At 36.0% G+C, this 21,881-nt stretch overlaps 1 protein-coding gene across 19 annotated transcripts in view; it reads left to right on the forward strand.

Moving 5' to 3' along the window:
- MIPOL1 (mirror-image polydactyly 1) overlaps positions 1–21,881 on the forward strand; it is a 192,985-nt gene that overhangs the window by 23,169 nt on the left and 147,935 nt on the right. For 11 of the 19 annotated variants that reach the window (XM_080592925.1, XM_080592926.1, XM_080592934.1 and 8 more), the window contains one exon: positions 9,230–9,309. In XM_080592925.1, the coding sequence (XP_080449051.1) occupies positions 9,237–9,309 (73 nt within the window). In that variant the 5' untranslated portion in view covers positions 9,230–9,236. Of the gene's footprint in view, positions 1–5,102; positions 5,305–9,229; positions 9,310–21,881 lie in introns of all 19 variants that reach the window. The other 8 variants (XM_080592935.1, XM_080592936.1, XM_080592937.1 and 5 more) reach the window with 1 other exon arrangement.

The raw sequence follows: 21,881 nt of genomic DNA on the forward strand, positions 1-21,881 counted from the left end.
AAATGACTTCAAAACACAGTAAAGAAATGTTTTAAACAATGTAAGTCTGTCTGGTTTCTCTATTCTGTTCTTTATGTATTATGATGTTGTATGTAATCGTAAATGATGACAAGATCAAGGAACTCCAGTTCTTCAATGATCTAATTATGCAAGTGCATATTTCCAAAAATGCTTAAATATTTCATTGGTTGAAATAGAAGAACGGAAATGACAGAGCTTTTATTATATTGGGAATCTGACAATTTTGCCTGTTTTTTCAAGTTGTCCTGCATCTCTTTCTAGACCTTTTTCTTTGAGTTTTCCATCGTTTGTAACTTAACTATTTTAGACGGAAGCTTTTATTCACAGTAGACATTTCCTTTCTACTGCGTGAAGATAACTTTTTTGGTCAGTTTCAGCTGAGAAAAAGTTTGAGGTATTTTCCAAAGTAGCTTAGATTAAAGATAAATTATATTGTTTTTCCCAAAGTAAACAAAAATATTGCAGTAGTTTGATTGGGAAGAAAGCATTTGTTAGTGAACTTCATGAGTTTTGCATGGGCCCACATATCAAGTCTTTCAAGGTCCCTCTGGAATGCATCCTTTTCCTCCAACATGTCAACCATGCCACTCAGCTTGGAGTCATTCACAGTCTTGTTGAGGGTGCAGTCAGTCCCACTGTCCATGTCGCTAACAAAGACGTTAAATGGTACCAGTCCCAATACAGACCCCTGAGGGACACCACTCATCACTGGTCTCCACCTTCTCGCTTACAAGTATTAAACTACTATTTGTAGTAAACGAAGACACTATGTACTGGATCTAGCTGCTAGATTTAAAAAGAAACATAACTTGACGAGAGACAATATATTTATTGAGTTGTAGGCAAAAGTATGTCGATGTTCACACCTGTGCAACATCTTACGATTGTGCAAGCACATTTTAGGGAACAGTTATGATCTTACATAAAGAGGACAGCTTAAAGGACAGCTTTCTCTTCAGATACTCATTTTTAAAAACTGGTGGCTCAGTTAATTCTCTTAAAGAACAAAACTGATCTGGATTTGTTGCTTTATTTCTTTGCTCTATTTAGTTTGTAAAATTTCAGGTGTCATGATTCTTGTCAGCTCAAGTGTACGCTCTTGAATTTGAGTGGGTAGATAATTTGGGGTACATACAATGCACTGGATGTTTTGTTTTATGACAGCAGACGAGGTGCGTTTGTGCTCTCATGCTGCTCAGAATGTTCTGACATAAGTAGTTGGTGCAGCTGTATTTCTCTGAGAGGCCTGTGGGCCTCATTCACTACCAGGTCTTGAAAGGATGGCACATTTCTGTCAGGCCTCAACATGTTTAGTACTCATGATGGTTCTTGATCAGGCTCCAATATCCACACTATTTTGTAGTCTTTATGCTTTACATTTTTAATACGTTTGTTGTCAGGAAAAAGGGGGCTATTTGAAGGGACTTTGAGAAATGTGAGTTGGCTGGATAAACTGAGACTTCCTTTGCTTCCGTTTGGTTTGTTGCTTCAGTTCCTTCTCTAAGTTCCTGCTCTATCTTCCTTTGTTCCGTGAAGTCAGCTCAACAATTAAATTGGGATGCTTTGGACAGGAGAAAAGTCATTTCTGTTTAATGTTATTACTTGTACTAGTGGTTTATTATTATGCCGCTAAATAACCCCTTCTCATTTTTACACATGCATAATATTCTGTGACTTCATTTTTGCTTTTATGGTAAAATCTAGGCTAGTAACTTATTTATATGGTAAAAGAAATAATTCTTGTGCCTTTCTGCTTTTTCTCTGGTCTGCTGTCCTGCACTGTCAAGCAGAAAGCAATGCAGAATTTAGTGTATTGTAGGAATACTAGTTTTGATGACTTTAATTACAGTCGTTGGCATAATAAAATAGGTAGGAAGGCACCTCTGAATATCACCCAGTTCACACCTCTGCTAGACAAGGCCGTTTCCGAAGTTAGGTCAGCTTGCTATATCCAGATGAGTTTTGCCTATCTTTAGCAACAGGAGATTCTGCAGCCTCTGAGCAACTTGTTTCAGTGTTTGACCTTCCTCACTGTGAAAAAATCCTTTACCTTCCTTGTAAGTCATGTGCTACAGACCTCTCATCGTCTTTCTGGCTCTTCTTGACTTCCTTCAGGATATTTCTGGGAGCCTCATACTGGACACAGCACTTAAAGCATCATCGCAGAAGTGCTAAATAGAAAGGATTTATCTACTGGTGGTGATTTTGTCAGCAGAGTGTAATGGGCAGGTAGCCCTCATCACCATGATGACATAGTCCTAATTCTACTAAATATTCTTTATTCCAAATAGGACAGAAGCTGCTTTAAAACATCTATGTCTTTATCTGTGCAGGCTATGGAAATCACAATCTGGTTGTAAACTATTTAGATATGGAGATCTAGTGCCCTGGACAGTAAGACCAGTGATTTATTTACAACAAAGTTGAAGGATGGTTCAATGAATTGACTATTCTGCACTTGACCAAAGCATATCACAGTTTCGTGATTAAAGTGAAAAAAATGTTAATGGACATGTCACAGAAGAAAGCTACCTCACAGAACACACACGCAGATGAGAAAAGATGGACGAAAAGTAGATACAGACTTTGACAAGATCCTGTGTGGTTTTCTTTACATTTCAAAGAGATGGCATAGAGGAAGAAGGAAAAGACATGTATTGTCAGAGGAAAGACAAAACTAAGAAAAAAAGAAAAGAAATGGAAGACAAAGGGCAGCTAAAAACTGGGATGGAAGAGGACAGAGCAGACTGATGATTGCTTAATAACTAAAATACAAAGATTATTTCATTTTTTAATGGAGGAGAGAGAATATAACAGAGGGGAGAAAAGGTATGGGGATATTGGCAATCAGTGATTTAATATGCACATAAAACACTTCCTTGTATGTGTAAAAAGAAAAATGAGCCTTGAAGACACTGACCTAATACCAGAAATTAGTCAGGGAGGAAAAATAAAGAAAGATAGAAGTGCATGTCCTTTATCCAATTAAATTTATTTCAGGAACAGGTACAATCTACTCTAAACCAGTTAAAAACTGCAACAAAAGATGTATTCTCTCTTGCCTTTGTCAAAAGCACAACACAGAATGAGTGCTCTGTGTTTCAGTGTATGTCATCTTTAAAAGCATCAGATGCAAATTATTCATAGAGAATGAGAAGTTTCTGCAGCAGAATAAAAAAATATCTGAGCCCTGGTTCTCCATGTTTTTCTGATGTATACAGGTTGCTCAGAACTTAATGCAGGTGTCTCATCTCTTTTGGGGCCAAGAATCGCTACGGTAGAAAAGCTAGGGATTATTATATTATTCTGCCCTCTGGGAAAATGTTTTTATCAAGCTTCCAGATAATGCACTTAACTTCTATAAGTCAAAATCTGGAAGTTTTTGTGGCAGTGCTGGAGTTTTACATGTGAAGTACTACTCATGCTGCATTCATCCATGTGGAGGGCTAATACACTTGCATAGCTTTTATATTCCCTTTAAAATGAAACAGAATATTTTGCATTAAATATTTCTATTTTAAAGCAAATAAGAGTAATAAAATACAATACAATAACTCCATAATCAAATTTCAAAGTATATTTCATTTCATGACTTTCAAATATCTAAGAGATTGATTTTTATTTCACACCTGACAAATATTTACAGTGAGTATTTCAGTTATTCTTTGATTAATATTTTTCTAACTTCCCCAAACTATTTTTAACTTATTTTGAGTTGCATTATGTTTCTGATTTTCCATAAAGTTGTGTATGGTAGTGAGGAAATGCAAATCTTTTGTGGAGGAATGTATCACTGCTTCAAAATTTGGCAGGCACCTGAGATAAAGAAAACAGTCTGTTCCCTTGGGAAATGCACCTAGAAGGTAATTTTGTTTCTTATATAGTATACCCTCCTAAATTAAGTTCTTTTGCTTAGGTTGGCCTGGGGCAAAACATTTCAGGATATTTTAGGAGATCCTGGTGATCTAATTAAGCTTACAAAAATAACACTAACATTGATTCTTTATTTCCCTATCCATGAAGTGTATGATGTTACCTCTCCTTTAGAGCTCCATCCCCACTCTGTCATTGGCAACTGCTGACTGCACCGTTGGGCAGGACAAAGAGTGGCTTGGTGCCATTCCCAAGGGTGCTGGGAGCTAGTGTCTAGTTCTGCCAGAGGCTGAGCAGGTAGAGAAGCCCCCCTTTGTGGCAAATGCTTCCAAGACCTAAGGACTTTTCATTAAGAAGAGGTGAATTCCAGCAACACCAGCAGCCATTTGCTTCTTGTTGCAGCTGTGAAGGTTGTGCATGATTCAGTAGCTCAAGACCTGTAAAGGCGCAAACAAAGAAGAGGGGTTTACAGCCATCAGGGCTTCATACAGGGGGGTTTCAGCAGCCTTTTGGTTTCCAGGGAGAGAAGTCAGGAACTGAGCTCCGGGAACTGAGAAGTTGAACTTCCTCATCTCCTGCCCAAAGAGGGAGTATGCTGGGAGCTACCGCAGACTGGCAGGAATCAAAATGCCTTGGGTCAACATCACTGGTCCGATGGTTGAAAGTTTCTGATGTTGTGTGGGTGCTTGCTTGTGTTTGTGTAATCTATATGCTGCAGAAGCTCCTGATTATTTTTTTTTTGGTTTTTCACTGAAAGTGAAATACGTCCACAGCTGCAATAAAAGCTACCCAGAACTGCAAAAGTGCTGTATGCTTCATACCTTTGTAGATTTATGTTGTTTTTATATACCTCTTGTTTTTATTTAATTCCTTTTAAGTGTTTGTGGTGGTAAGTAATTTGAACCAGTATCGGAATGCCTTCCTCTTAAATAACTCATTATTTTGTTCATTTTTTTTCCCCTTCTAAGATCCCCTTCAAAATACAAAGTACCGAAAGGCAAAATATTTTGATGACCATCTTCTCAGTAAGAAGTAGTAATTTTAGCACTAATGTATTTTTAAAAAAATAATAATAATGAAGGCAGTGCCTGTCATAGATGTGAATAATTCAAACATATAAGCATGGAAACAAGTTGGGAGTTTGCAACTGTGACTGCTTGACTCTTGTTGGACAATATTAAGATTTCCTTTGTTTTGATGTTCTTTAGGAAAAGGCTGGTTTTGCTGAAGTATATCCCAGTTAAATGCTGTTTTTTTCACTGGGCACCCATGCTAAATGAGAATGTTCATGTATTTCATACATATGCTTATGTAATTAAGCATCTAGTATTTTTTTTCTCTCTGGGAAGTACTTCTGCAAATCAGCAGTCCGTATATGAAGAGTTAAGATGATATCATCTGTTGTTTAAGGTAAGGCTAAGGACAGACATTATTACTATTTTATAATAGATTCTTAATCCTTTGTTCTGTGAAGTGTTGATGTTTTCATTAGACTTAAAATATGTTGCATGTTTACAGAAAGCCTGAAATCTCAGTATGTGGACCTATCAATTTTAATTATTTGACTCATTAGAACATCTAATTTTTTTGTTTAAGGTGCGCGAATGTACCATTGAATCTGTTTTTTAATTTTTTTTCACTTTAATGTCTGAATCCAAATTCATAAAGAGTTGGAAAAATGAGATGTCTGAGCTATAGGATTCACAGGGATTTTATATGAAGCCTATTTAATCAGGATAACACTGTTATTAATATTCATAAAGTCAGCTGGAACACAAATGACAGACTATGGAGCCTAAAATTTTTTACTTGTGAATTTATTAAAAGCAGCTTAAAAAATTAATGGAATTTAAGTAAAGTTGACGAAAATGAAAATCTTATGTTAGCAGAAAAAAATCTTTATTAGAACTTTCTCTAAGACCATCTTGCATTGATATCTTTGACAGATTTCATTGGCACTTAAAGAAGAAAGATGCATGAATGGTCATTTAAAAGGATTTAAACACATTGGCACATTAATTTTTACATGAATAATAAGTAGTTTCCAAAAGCAATTAACTTACAGTGTACAAGATTTGAATAGAAAAATAGGACTGTGACATCAAAGGGCAAAGCAAATGTGCTGTACATTTTAAACTTTTAATAATATGACTTCTTAAAGTAATTTATTTCATTTCCACAGTAAGTACAGTCACAGTGACGATATTTGTGTTCAACTTTGGTTTGTTTTGAAATACACAGAGATCAGGAACAAAGACATATCTTGATGCCAAAGTGCTCTTGGTAAAGAACAATTTCATGCTCTAACAATGATACGTCCTTTTGAATAAAGCTTTTTTTACAGTCAATTTATGCGTGTGGAAAATAGTCAGATACTGGCCCCAGCATATGATTCTTTCATGTGCTGCTGTGTGCTGCACTGGGAAGCATCTGTTATTTCTGTAGAAGGCAAAATAGGTAGATCTGGGATTTCTTTAATTAGTGGGAAGATATTGGTTAATTTATATTCATATATGTAAGTGGTTTTGTACTTAAATATTTAGAGTGAATTTTACTTGACTATTGCTTATTATGTTCATCAGATAAAGACTATTTTTCCCCCCTCGGTTTCTTTGCTTAATGTATACATAGTAGTCTTAACAAACACAGATTAAATAAATAGATAGTGAATAAGGAAGTCAGTATTTAAAATTAATTCCAGATTTCGGGTTACAGTTTCATCTTGTATTTTCAGTTTTGTTTAAGTCTACCAATATACTTTATTTTAATCTCCATCTTTATTTTGATTGTTAGATAGATTGATTATTAGCAGATTGTATTGAAATTAAATTAAAGAAAAACCTTGAAATAATTGTATTTGATTTTTTTGATGATTCCTCCTGAGAAAACCTTCATGGTTGTGTCCAGCTGCCGAAAGGTGTTGACTTGAAATTTAACACTGAATAATAGTTTGATAAGTTTAGATTTCAAAGATACCTTACCTTTGAAATACCCACTGTAAAGCTATATCTTGAATGATACATAAATGTTGTACATAAGTTAGATACCCACTGCAGTGTTCTTGTATGTGTTCAGAACAACCAGTTTACTTAGTGTATGGAATATTTGGTCTTCTATTAACTAGCATTTTCTTTCTAATAATGGGGAAAGTATACTGAGAACCCTAGGGAGCTCCCCAAAGGTCTGTGCTTCATTTCGATCAAAAAGGTCGCCTTAATCTGATATCAAAAGTATGTTTATTTTCTGTAAGTTTAAAACAGAAAATACCTGTTAATTAACAGAACATATTTCCCCTACGAAGACAGTCTGTGAAATGAGTCTCTTGACTTCTTTCTCCAATTATCCATTTGATATGCTCTATTATTTCCAGGAGAGGGCAGCATTTTCCTACATGAGGTGCTTGAAAGAACATGCCCTGCTTAGGCTGTCAATGTTTCTTGTAATTACTCCCAGTATATTTGTTGCTTGCTTATGAATTAACTTGCATTTATGGAACTAAATCATTCCAATCATTTAATTACACCTGAGGAGCTGAACTATAATTGCTTGCTTCCAACTAGGATCTGATATGGCTTGAGCAGTATTAATTTGGTGTTTACTTTTCTGAGTGCTAAAAGCATTAAAATGATTGTGCAATGGGATTACATTTTACTAATTGCTGGCATTCATTAGCTGGGTAAATGGCGAGGAAGAATGACTGTATATTGTGGAGGGATAAAATTATGGTTTTAAATAGTATATTACTAGGCACATTAAGGCCCTAAGACATGTTTTAAAATACTCCAGAGGTTATTAAATACCGTATTTTCTTCATGTCTTGCTATATGAATATCTTATTAAAATACTGCAATTATTATGAACCTTTTTGTGCAATATGTAGGGAAATGGCTTCATTGACAGAAACCTATTTCTTGATATTAATAACCTTCTATATTTTCAGCTAATCCAAAAGTAAATGAGGAACTTAGGAAAAGATTGCCAACTCCAAATCAACACAGTTACACAGAATTGAAAAAGAAGCGTACAGCTTCATTTAAGGGACTTCTGTAAGGAACTCGGTGTTCTGCGATATGGCGTGAAGTGTGTTTTTTTTTTTGTTAAGACCTAAGCACATCAAATCAACATTTTCTTATCATGCCCGTTTATAGTTAACAACAAATACAAGCTAGATATGCATTTCTTGAATAAATGCTAGTCTTGAATCTTAAGTATTTGCAGAAGTAGTATATTTTTTATAATCTGAGATATAAAAAAGAAAATATCTGCCTCTGGTGTCGTATAGGAAAAAAAAAAATTGTCTCCTACTTTATTAATTAAAAATATATGTCCTGGTGTATTGCACTTGAAATTTAAAATGTTTATGTAATGTTTTTTGGTTTTGATTTAACTTCTACGTTTATCAACACATTGACAACACTTTGGGTATTTTCATGATCTGGTTATTGCATCTTCAAGGCATGTGCTGTATCTTTTTAATAAGTGTAGAAAAATTTTTGCAGGGAAGAAATACAAAATAAGCATAATGATATAGTAAAAGTTGAAAAATTGTTCTTTGTATAATACATTTTAAAGGAGATGCCTTTGTAAGTAATAAAATTTCTGGTAAGCTTACTATATTAGCAAGATTACTACTTTCTTTAAATTTTTAACCTATAACAATATATATTTTAACATTAAAAATGTTACATAGTAAAACTAACATTTTACTGTAAGGCTTATGTTTGAGTTTGAGGGTTGTCTTTTGAAGATCCTCAGTTACATAAAGTGTTGCAACCATGTAATTAACTGTATAGTCTGAAGCAATATGTATGCAAATAGTAGGATGTGTTAAATTATTTAGTTGTTTAGAAAAACATTCAAGTACAGAGTTGGCATGGTCAAGGGCCACTTCACCTGTATTTAGCCAGGAAATTCAAGCAGGTGAAAGAATGTTTTAAAGTGAAGCAGATACTACCATCTGTAATAATTACCAAAGTGAGCAGTCTCATTCCCTCAAGAGTGAACTATTCGGTGTGGTTTATGCTGTGCTCAGTAGCATGTACTTCCAAGATCAGACTCTAGAACAAGAAGACAAACTAATAAACTTCGCCATGAAGGCATTGCATGCTGTAGAAAGCTGAACTAAACCGTAATGTAAACTAGATGTGTGAAGAAAATATCTTTTATAGAGAAATACAATTTAACACTCTTTGTTAGAGTATACAGACTTTATTGTGCTATTATAAATATTTTTAAATCATTTGTCTTGTAAATTTTCTGTCAAATGAAAGCAAAGTATAAGTGTGTTATAATGTATTGTTTCAAGTTTATTTATCTAGAGTTTGCTTTATTTTAGCTCTGAAATGTTGGAGGAAAAACTGGAGTCAGTGCCAGATCAAACAAGTTCAGAAGAACAAATGGAGAACTCGTCAAAAGGTAAGGACTTTTAAGATATTACTAAGGAACCTCAGGTGTTGTACCAGTGCTAGGCAGTGACTGGAATGTATTTGTTCTTGCCGATATATAGCTGACTTTGGAAGAAAAGAAAAGGAAAAAAAAAACACTGCCTCTAAAAAGTATTTGGGTTAACAGGAGAGCAGCTACAAACATGATTCCTTCTAGACTTCTATATATGTGCAGGCAAAGTAAGGAATGTAACACATCAGCTTTATTTTCTGGGTTATTGAAGCTGGTTTTGTACAATCCTAACAAGTTTTATTTAAGTTCTCAGCCTGCATATTGCACTTACCCTATTTAAAATGTTGGAGAGTAAACAACAAATCTGAAGTCTCTCTTAAAGTAACTTTCTTTGCTATTCATACCTGGCCGAAGTATGATTAAGTCATCTACTAATATTAGCAATTTCTCACTATTACCTCAACCAAATGTAGTCAGTAAGGTAGTCTGTGAGGTTGAGAGGGCCTTGGTTAATGTGGAAGGAAGGGTATTCATCCTTTCCATGGTTCATGGAGTTTTAATCTTGATGAGGATGGAAGGTTCTTTCTATAGTTGGATGACCACATTGCTGTTCTAAGATACATTTTTCTATGCTTCATGGGAGAAACTTTAGAAAAAGTTTAATTTGAGAGCATGTTACGTGACTGACTTACTGAGAAAAGTGTTGGGAAGTGGCCTGTGTCTACATAACAATTCATAGGTTGAAGAAAACACAGACACAGGAAGGAGACCTTCAGTACATCATAGAAGGGTGGATTTTTTCAGGAAGTGGCTATATGTAGGTTGAAAGAAAAAAATGGAATAGTTGTGTCAACATCTAAGATGCCTCTTATATGGGAGCCTGATTTGATTTTGTTTATTTCTTTTGGGGAATTTTATCCTGTGTATTCTTTCTAAAACCGTAATAAATGTCAAGTTTCTCATGAAGAGAGAAGGAATACTCCATCTTGGAGATAATGCATTTCTTAGTAATGTAAAGGAATTCCTATCTATATTATTGTGTATAACAAACTACTTGTAGACCCCTTTTAATTCATGACATTTTGAGCTATTACTGACCTAAGTTAAAAATGTTTTTTAATCAAATACACTGAAAACAAAAATAGTTATGGTGTAATAACTTACTGGAGAACTGTATTCAGACAATTTATATTTCAAATGTGTTACGGCTTAATCAGATTTAGTATTCTTAGACCTTTAGGGGTCAGCATACCCAAAGAATGGTTCAAAAGGTTAACTTTTCCAAAGTAGGCTGAAAGTGAATGCCATGAACTGATTCTCTGTGAAATATTTTCTGTCCAATTGCAAGAAATGATGTTTTTTTGCAGCTATCAGATACTTTAAAAATCGGGTAGCTACTGAGTTTCATGTGTTTTATTCTTCTGATGCAGTAAGTTAATATTTTGTGCTATTTAGAAAGCTATCTCTTCCAAGCTACCATTTAATGTATTTGTCAATCTAATGCAAGTTGTTGTATGAACACAGAAAACCTTAAAAGAAAATGTGATATACTCTATTTTTGTGTGTGTCAGTCATTAGTAAGTCACATAATTTCTTTACACTTGTACTCTTAGGACATTTAAAAAAAAAAAAAAAGGATTATGAAGTAAATAAATCTTGTCATACTGGTTTGGATAAGGATTTTTTTTGTGAACTTTTATTTGAGTGTTAACAAGTTATTTTTTTCTTGTCATAAAGATGGCATTTCAATAAAATAACAGCAACAAAATATTCATTATGTACCCTTGGTTCTATTACATTTTCTCATTGAACTACTATATCAAAGTAATTTTAATCTTCTGTTTAAGTGTCTAAAGTTGAATTGTGTGTCCTTCTGTGTTCCACTTTCTTTATCTGTGATATCTTTCATTTTTGCAGTGGGTACAGTACCATGTCTAGCTGTTCTTACCTTGTAACTTGGAAGTTAAAAAAGGTCTTTTCAGAAAAACATAGTAATGACTTATTCAGTTTTTTTAATAACATAATGAAATCTTAGAGATTATTTTATTTTGTGAAAAATAAGTACTCTAAAGCATGTCTGAGATTAAGTTAAGCTGACTAGTTGAAAATTCAGTCAAGCAATCAGAATTAAGAAAAAAAAAAAGGTACTGAAAAGTAGTAGGTTTATGATGGCTGTGTGGGATAGTATGTTACCTGTTAATAGAAGCTATAAAATAAAATGCTTGAAAGAAAGTCAGTATTTAAGAAAAATATATCTGAAGTGTTTGAAAGTTGAGAATTTATTTTTAATGTTCTGGATTGTTTGGAATGTGCTTGCATGGATTGAGTACATCTGTCTGTCTCTGGTCTGGTATATTAGAAAGGGGTAAGTGCAAGGCTTATTATTTTGGGTTTGTATCTAATTTAAATGTACTGTTTATCTCCATAGGATCCAGTTTTTAATAGGGTAGTGACTTTTCTCATTTCTCTCTAAGAATACTTGAGGGAATGTATCACGAGTGTTGGCAGCAGGCCAGTGGAGGCTATAATTTCCAGATGAAAAATGTTCAGAATACAAGCTAGAAAGCGTAGGACCATAGTCCATTATATAAATAAACATATATTAGCAAATAGGTGCATAGCCTTACATTTTGCAGTGCACTGCACCTGGATGGTGTTGTTACTTTTACAGGGTTTACATGCATGACAAAACCTGCACAATCATTAATACTGTGAAAACATAAGAGGGAACCTGAAATAGGGTGCTTTCTGTGTTTACACATATATTCAGGACTTGATACATCAATTTTACAAAAAGGCTAGCAGGACAGCAAAGTGGTGAGTGTGCAAATACTGAAGGTAAATTTGTGTCTCATTTGGCTCATACCATGTACTGGGTTTGAATGGGTGCAGGTATACTTGTTCTGTATTACATTGTCTTTCACTGTTGTAATCTTTTGCCTTGGTCATATTTCTGAGTGACCGTGATTTTTAAGGACAGGGTAGAAATTTGGAGGAGTCTTTCAGTATAAAATACTGTTTGTTTTGTTTTGACAACAATGTTATAATTTTGCTGACTCCAGAAAGGAAAACATTGCATAATTATTATTTACATCTCATAAAATGAGATAATTGATTGTTTTTAAAGGGACAGTGGTTTGCTTCCTTTCAAAGATAATTGTTATATTTTATTCCAATGCTTGAAAACTATATATATTATTTTAAATCACTACTTAAAGTACATACTGTAACGTGTGTCAATGAACCAGTTCCACCTGTAAGAATTTGATGTCAGCTTTTATATGATAAATACAGATACTTTCACCGTAGCTTCTTGTCCTGCAAAACAATGTTTTTGTAGCTTACAAAAATGCTTTAAAATTGCATGCCAGCAAACTTCAGTTCAAAGGAGATTCTTGAAAGAGACACAGTAGTGTAGACTGGAACAGGATCGCAGAATCAGCTTGTGCAGGGAAGTTTGAAAACTAAGTGTTTTATCTGGTGGTGAGCTGTTGTTTTCTAGTCCTGCTCAACTGAGGAAAAATAGAGGAGGAGGAGAACAAGTATGTAAACCTAATGAACAAGTTAAGTGTATATGTAGCTGCTCAGACACAAGTGTATGCAATAAGCTTATGCATAGACAATAGTCTTCATTGCATTGTGCGCTTGTGTATGCATTTGTCTTGCGTGAGTGAATGGTGCTTGCTGTTTTGATTTGTGTCTTCCATGTATGCTTTGCTTTCAGCATCAAACATACTCTGTGTAGCTGCCCATTTCCAAGTGGCAAGGGTGGTAACAGGTTTCTCTGTCCAGTATTGGATGCAAAAGAGAGGTCAAGAGGATGATCTTGCATGAGTCATACATAGGAATATTAATCACATTGGCTCATTAATAAACATTCATGTTGAACAACAGTAAGAATGAAAGATGAAGAAAACACCTTGCTGTGGAAGGGGAGTAGTGTGCCATGACTCAGGAGCTAACAACAATTGAAAAATCATCAAATGCTATCTGATCTTTCCTGTAAATATAATCATCCTGTCATTTGTATAAATTCTCATGTCTCCTTTTTGCACCCCCTTCCATTTCTTATACATTTTGAATGGTTAACTACAATGCATTTGTGGCCCGTCTGCATGGAGAAACATTCCTCATGAGAAGCACAATTAAGTCTCAGGTATCTGCCTGACTCATTAGGGTGCTGTGATTTTGTGAGACCCTTTACAATACACCGAAAATGTGTAGCACCTGATCTATGCTGAGTCCTGCAAGCACTAAAGACGGGGAGAGTGCATACTGAATCATTTAGGTCTTTAAAGTTTGAGTGCAGCTAAATTCAGAATGTCTTGAAACGTGCTCCAGGAAGGAGCAGTGCTTATTCCCACAGTGATTGTTATGTGGTGCTCCAGAAGGACCTTCAGAAGACCTAGCAAAAGTACAGAAATTTGGTTATTTTCTTCTGTATAAACCTTTGGCGCTTGTATTTTAACAACAGCTAGAATGAAGCTTAAATTCAGAGTTAAGACGTAGCAAAGGATTTCATTAAAAAAAAAGCATGCTCTGGTTCTCCAGGGAATGCACTGGAGACTCTCATCTGAGAGTTCACCTACATCTTTAGTAGAGCTTTTACTTGGAGTAAAGGGTATGTGGGTGAGGTGTCTTCCTGATACTTTATGCAGAGTGACCTTTCTCGTAAGTCGGACACCTGAAATTACAGTATTTTTTTCTTAACTAATCCTAAAGCTGTAGTTTTCTGGGATTTTGTTTAGAACACTAAATTCAGCAAAGCCTTAGTTGTTTGTTTGTGGTAGGGGAGGTTGAGTACATTTGGATAAGAGAATTTTCACTATAATTAATGGTCATCAGGAAACATGACCCTGCCTAGATAAAAGGGAGTTCTGGATCATTAAGATTTAGATAATGGAAGGGGTTATATGTGAAAAGCAATTGTCTGGGATCACAATAGCAAAAGAAAAATGGGATAGAAAGGTTTACTTTGTTTTTAGCTGTTTTAGGAAACATAAACACAGCATGCTTAGTAAAAACTCTAGCAGACACTATGTTTGGAAATTATGTAATAACTCCATATAGGCTGTAATGATATCCTGAAACCCTGTATTTAAACTAACCTGAATTACAATGAGAGATAAACAGAATATTTACCCATCCCTTATGAGCTGCTGCTGATATGTAAATTTATTCTTCTACTTTGCACAAATATACTTTTGAGCTACTGCTTAAACACTTCAAGGTCCTTAGCCAAACAGTTTTAATGATGCCTCCAATATTATGAAAGTGTGACATTTGATGAATGCCTTGTATAGTTGTGATATCGGGGAAAGTGTAAACAAAAAACGCACATCAAGTCATCGTGCAACACCTAGATAATTTATAATTTTACTGTTTATATCCATCTTGACATTTTTTATCTGCCAAAGGCAGGTTTCATTTGGAATCTTAATCTGAGATTTATTTGGTGGATCTGGAAATCATAGCTAGAGTTCCCACAGGAAATGGTCCATCTACCAACAGATTAAATGGCAGTCCTGCAGTTGTTAAGGGAGCTCTGCATTTAACACACATGCATACTCATTCAGTCAGCACTGTGGAGAAAAATTAAAGTAGTAACCCAGGTTTAGGAACAATGTAGCTAAAAAGTCCCATATTTGCTGAATGACAAAGGGTTATATAGCAGCATTTCATTTTATTATTCGTGCTTGAATTTCTTGTTTGCTTTGTTGAGTCTGCTGACGAATACTAATAAATGCCTGCAACAATCCAGACGAGAGATGCCTGGCAACAAAGCTATGCGGTGGACCTCCCTGATCTTCTCCAGTTCACAACCTGACCTTTTGAAAAATTGGCTGGGCTAAGCTGCAGAATTTGGGTGTAATGGTTATTGTTAACTCCAGCTTTAGGATTTATTAATTTGTGTGATCAAGACTTACCTATACTTCAAAGTTTCAAAAGACCAAACACAATCATCCATCCATTAGAACTAACATTGTGTTTCAGTGAATCCCACTTAGTATCTGCCTAGAGATTCTGCTATTTTGATGCATTCAGAATATAAAAATGCTTTTTCAAGTGTGAGACCAATCCAGTGAAAATCTGGTGTCTTCTCAGAGACTAATATTTTAAAATAACAATATGTTAATGAGTTGCAAACGGAGAGTGGAATGCCAAAGGAAATGTGTGATATTTACACATTAATAAATGCATCACGATTAACTGCAGTAACTACCCAAATAATGATTGGTCACATATTTTAAGGACTTAAAAGCATTTTTCTATTTTAAATATTCACCAGTTTGTACACAATTGCTTTTTAGATGCAAAATAGGAGAGCAAAAGACTTGGTAAGAGACAGATGAGGGAAACATCATTACTAAAATAATCAGAATCCTCGGAGAATTGTAAAAATTGCCTTTGCCAGAATAACTCCAACTGTTCTTAATCTCCCTCTCAATTTATTTCTTTATGAGGGGTGTTGCCAGGGTTCCACACAAGCACAGGTGAATAAAGAAGCATTCAAAGTAACACAGATGTACCCCCGCTTAAATTGCTAACACAGAATGAATTCACTGTTCTCTTTAGATTCCTTTAAGGAATTAAAAAAGGAACCATTAAGCTTCTGAGTTTTGTCTGTATTTTAGTTGACAAAAAGGTATTTTCAGGCCTTTTTTGTGTGTGTGTGTACGCGTCATTAGAGCAAGCTAAGACAAAATATAACGTAGGTTATTTTTACTTCATTTGCAGAGACCTTTTTCAATAAAGTTCCAGTAAAAATACATTGGGTTTCTTGACTGTGATTTTGGACTTCGTAAATGTTTAACTGTAGCCAATGATTGAGCATTTGAATTGCATTGTTTTGTTAATCTGACTGACTTCTAAAACAGTTTTAATTGTTCAAAAGTTTTCTGTATTAAAACCATACTCAATGTAAAAAAAATAAATAAATTTCTTCTACTATTGGAATTACAAGAAGTTTGTGTATACTGTACACTGCACATCTGTCTTCTAATGTAGAAATACTACAGTCTGTCATGTGAATGAAGATCATTGTCATAAAGGAGTGCGGAAGGATACCAACCTAGCTATTTTAAATTCCTCTTAATCTTTTGGTTATATAAACACTACTTTATCATTCATAAGTAAAAGTGATTTTTTTTTTCTTGGAGTCCATTTGAAATTAATTGCATTTTGTAGTATTCAGGCTGCCTTAAGCCCCTCTGACAGAGGAGAAAAAGAATTCCAGGTCTCTGAGGAGGAGAAAGGAACAAGAAGGGCTGCCAGTGAGGTAGCATGTCCTCCAAGATCCAGCATGGAATGATGCCTTGGGCTTCCACAGCTTTATTTCTACCATGGCTTGTTCAATGACCTTAGTCCATTACTTCATTAATCACTGTGTGCATCAATCTTGCTCACTTTAAAATTACTATCATGGTGCTTAAGTATCCTTTGCAAAATACCGTGAGAGTGTCCAGAAAATGTTGTTTTCAACATTTATTTTGATGAGTTTGTCATTTGTTTTGTAAAGTAAGAGCACATATTCTGTCTCACTAACAGTTGCCTCATCCTTTTCACTTGAGCCATGGTGCTCTCTGCATAGCCAAGAGTTATGATTGTTGGGGCACTGAGTGTACAATGCATCTATATGGTGATTTCCTCTTCATAAGTGCCAAGCCCTTGGTAATTTTCATATGTGACATTTTGGCTAGGCAGAGCACTGAAAAATAAAAAAATATTAGCTTCGTATTACAGAACTATTTGGATTTCAGTCTTCATGTGTTATTAGGTTCCTGTGACTGTATTTCTGTCTTGCAATACAAGTGAGACACTTTGAATCTTACTGAATAATCACCTTATAATTTGCCCAGTTTTCTTTAAACACTAGGAAAAGTGTGTCATAAAAGGATAACTGCTTGCTGTTAGTTGCAAGTTATTGGTTCTCAGTAGACTACATTGCATTGAAGGGGGCTAAGTGACTGCTAACATAAGTAAATCTGTAGTAAAACCAAAGGTGAGTAAAGCTGCACTTTTGTTTCTTTTGGAGAAAACACATCTAGACCTTGTACTTTTTGTACTGAGCTCTTGTAAATGTTTTCCAGAAACAAGAATTACTTTCTTCTTGAAAATAAGTACAGCATCTTTCCATGGGATTAACTCTGAAAATTTGCTTGCAGATTGTGGAAAAGTTAAAATATTGAGCAAAAAGTTAAAAATAATGGAATACTCTTTGAGATATGCATGTAAATCACGTATGTTGTGTCTGTGTCAATTTCAATAGGAATGAAAGACGAAGCTCTGAAAATGCATAAATCCTAAACCAACTCCTATCTTTCCACTTATGCCAAGGAGCAGGATTAGATTTCTTCCACCAGCTTCATTTTCTTTCTTTGCATATTTATGCATATAAAATCCTTTAATTTTGTGTTTCCCACTCCTTTTCAGGTTTTATGCCTTTTAATCATTCAGTATGGGGTGAACTGTTGAGTCATCTGAGCTTTTCACAGACATTGTGTTTGGTAGAAGTTGCAGTAGTTATACAGCCAAGTGAATGGATGTTTGTCTTTGGCAGAAAGGCTGAGTTGTCATTTTCAGTTCATGAAGGAATATTCAGCCATAGTACTAATTTAATTGTCATAGCTTGAAAAGTTGGTAGTTACCAGGTTCAAATTTTCAGTTCGACGTTAATGTAGAATTTATATTTATTTATATGTATTTTTATCTAAGAATTCAAGTCAAATGGCATTAGATATTATGAATTTAAGACAATTCCATAAACCATTTTTCACATGAAGCAATTAGAGATTGGTTTTTGTTAATGCAGCAACTGTCTAGTGCTGTCTGAACAGCTTGTTAAAACATTCACAAGTATGTGTGCATTGTCATACATGCATCCAACAAAAATCACCTTTTCAGAAATTTGTGATATTATTAATGCACAAAATCTCTAGATAACTGGAAGGTTAACAAAGATCATCTAGTCTAGCAAAAATAAAAAGAAGGTGAAGCTCTTGAGTAGAGATCTGACACACTTGAGTTATTGCAGGAGGTTGACGTAGATGCTTGGTTTGTAGGTAGGTAGGGGTAAGAAGTATTTTTAAACTTTACTGTGTCCTTGCTTTCCAGGGGGAATAGGTTATTTTGGTATAGGGTTGGGGTGGCTCTTTACTTTGATTGTTTTCATTGGTAAATTACTATTCTCTTTTGGTACCTGAAATTCAGTTTTTGTTATTGTATAAAAGCAAAACCAAAACAACAACAAAACAGATCAAAGCTGCATTGTGGTTTATACTGGGAAGAAAAACTACAGGTTAACAATTAATTAGTTTGTTAACCACTGAATTTTAGGGGAGGTTAGTCACTGAGGTTGTAGTCAGTTCCTCAAATGCAGCACCATGGTTTCTTCTGCATTTTTTCAAATGTTTTTAATCTGACAGTATCATGTAGGAAGAGTAAGCTACCTTATTTGCAGTCAGCTTTGCTTTTTCTCCCAAAATGTGTATGGCTCATTCTCCTCCTTCCTGGTTGTACTCGTTTTCCTATTCTGCCTCTTACTCCCATCCCTCTAGGGGTTCATTCATTCAGTCATTTGGGTAGACAAGAACATGCTTTGTCTGTGCTACAGACCAGCTTAAAACAAATACTTGGAAGCTAGAGGTAGCAAGTGAAGCTGACTTGGAGCACCCACAAGGGCTTCCAGTGTCCCCATAATCAATTACAGGCAGATTTGTAGCCAACCATGTATTTTGCACTACTGTGTGCATGTTCAGTTCTTGTTGTTGTTCCTGATTTTTCCTTTATTGTTATTTCTCAGAGATCCCCCCTGCAAACCTCTGAGCTGACCACAGCATTTTGGTTGGTGGGATGTTAAAGAGTGCTGACAGGGGAAAGGAAGTGCCCACCCAGCTTCTGCTGAATGATGGGACTGCTGAATGTGGTGCGTGGTGCACAAGGGAGGCTACTGCTTTCTTAGCCTTGCGGGTGAATCTCTGCCTTCTGTGCACTTACATCTTCAATGCTTCTTTCCATATTATCAGTTTCCATACTACAGGATCCCCTAATGTTCTACTTTCACCTCTCTTAGTGCCAATCCCCCTTTTCTGAGGAAAAAGCTCTGAGAAACAGTGGCTGCCTTCAAATTGTGTTAGGTTTAATGTTTTTATTTGGCTTTTTTAACCACTCCCAGCTTAGCAGCATTGAATTCTGTCCTAGCTTTACTATTTCAAGCCATGACAGCATTATCTTCCCCCTACTTCCATCACAATCAATTCCCAGCTTTAATTCTAGTGTCTTTATATTCCTTCTTCCTAACATTTGCCTTTCTTTCCCTCAATGTGAATGAGGTATTCATTTGAGATAAATACATAAAACAGAAGATCAGCTTCTCCCTATAGTGAAATATTAATCTGGGCTTCTGAAGTTGTTCAATTCTGTATGGAAAATAAGTTGTTTAGTACACTCAAGAACCAAAATCAATGGTGGTGATACCACTTAATGAAAACTACACCGTTTTTTCCAAAGCTTGCAAGGCTATTGTATGCTTTCTCTGATGTTCCTTGTGCAGCCTGATTATTGCAAATGCTACTAACTCCCCGGTGTGTCTCTGCAGCATTGGTAATTAGTGCACAATACAATTTGCAGGAGGCATGAAGAAAAGCACTGAAGTGCATTGCTACTTGGTTTAAAAGGAAGACAAGAATCTATCGTATCAAGGTCTAAATTACATGTGGTGGGGAACAGTGCGCTGTAGATCATGGAGAAGTGTTTTTAAAAATAAAAGAATTACTATGCCCATTGATCTGACTGTTCACAACATCTTCCCCAAAGCATTCTCCTGACAGATTTAGCATGTTGACAAAATTAAAAAAATAATAATTAATAAAAGAATTGCAGCTCTATTAAACAAGCAAAAAACCCTCTAACCTTAATGCCCTTGGGCAGGGTGCTTTTAATTCAGAGGGGATGAGGCTGCTGTCCTCCTCTCTTTTACAAAGCCAGCAGGGGGAAAAACAGAGCTTCTGTGTTTCATCTAATGTTTCCAGGAATGCCACTTACAGGCTTGCTGTAATACTTCTTCTCAGTCTTACCTATGTCCCTGAGGGAATTGATTTGGATGAAGAGGTGTGCAGCAAATGTAAGTTGCTTAAAGAAGCAGCATTAGCAGTAATAAATGCCAAAACAGGTATAGTCCCATAATAAATTCTTCTTTTATTTTCAGCTGGTTTCCTTTACAATCTTTATAGGCCTAGGGATTTAACCAGGAGTTCACATCATCATGCGGACCAGTGGAAGAAGCCTCATGTTCACAGGTCCTCATGGGGGACTGCAATGATGCTGATAATCTGCTGGAAGGCCAATCATAGCAGGACACAAATGATTGAGGGGGGTTTCTGAAGTCCTTTGATGACAACTGACAGATGCAAATGATTGAGGAGCCAACAAAGAGAGGTGTTCTGCTGAACCTCATACTTAGAAACAAGGAAGAACGGGCTGTGGGTGTCGAAGCGGGAGGCAGCTTTGGCTGCAGTTGCTATTAAATGGCAATTCTATATATGAAGAGGAGAGAGCAAGGCAAAAAGCAGGACCTCAGCTGTGGGCTTCATGAGAGTAGATCATCCTCTGAGATCTGCTTGGAAGAATCACATAGGATACAGTCTTAGAGAGAAGAGGGATCTAAGAGAGATGGTTGGTATTTAAGGATCACCTACTCCAAGCTCAAAAATGCTCTATCCTGGCAAGCAGAAAATCAAACAAAGGTGGTCAGACACCTGTATGGGTAAGCAAAGAGCTCCTGCCTAAACTCAGACATAATAAAAAAGCATACAAAATGTGGAAGCAGGGGCAGGTGGCCCAAGAAGAATATAGAGATGCTGTCTGATTGTGCAGGTATGGGATTTGGAAAGCCAAAGCCCACCTAGAGTTGAACCTTACAATGGACATGAGGAGAAGCAAGAAAGGATTCTACAGGTATCTAACGAACGAAAGGATGAGGGGGGGAAATGTTGGCCCACTGCTTAAATGCAGTAGGGACTGTGGTGAAAAAGGACATAGAAAATGGCCACGTTACTCAATGTCGTCTTCACCTCAGTCTTTACTGGTAAGATCTACCTTCAGGAGTCACACCCCCTTGAGACCAGGGGAAAGTCGGGAGTAAGGAAGACTTAAGCCTTGGCTGAGGAAAATCAGGTTAAGTAACACTAAGTCCATGGGGCCTTACTGGATGCACCCATAAGTGCTGACGACACTGGCTAATGTCATTCTGAGGCCACTGTCAATTGTCTTTGAAGGATCTTGGTGACTGGGAGAGGTGTCTAGGGATGAGGAAAGCAAATGTCACTCATGTCTCCAAAAAGGGTAAGAAGGTTGATGCTGGGAACAACAGACCAGTTGGCGACACCTCAGTCCCCGTGAAGGTGATGGAACAAACTAATCCTGGAAGCCATTTCCAGGCACATGAAGGACAAGGTGGCAACTGGGAGTAGTGAAAATGAATTTACTTAGGTGAACTCATGCTTAATCAACTTGGTAACCTTCTAGAATGAGGTGACTTAGCCTCTGAGGAGAGAGCAGTGGCTATTTTTCCTTTTGAGGCCAAGAGAGCT

This window comes from Anser brachyrhynchus, assembly GCF_964034855.1.
Source record: "Anser brachyrhynchus genome assembly, chromosome: 5".
In the NCBI taxonomy this organism is placed as follows: Eukaryota; Metazoa; Chordata; class Aves; order Anseriformes; family Anatidae; genus Anser; species Anser brachyrhynchus.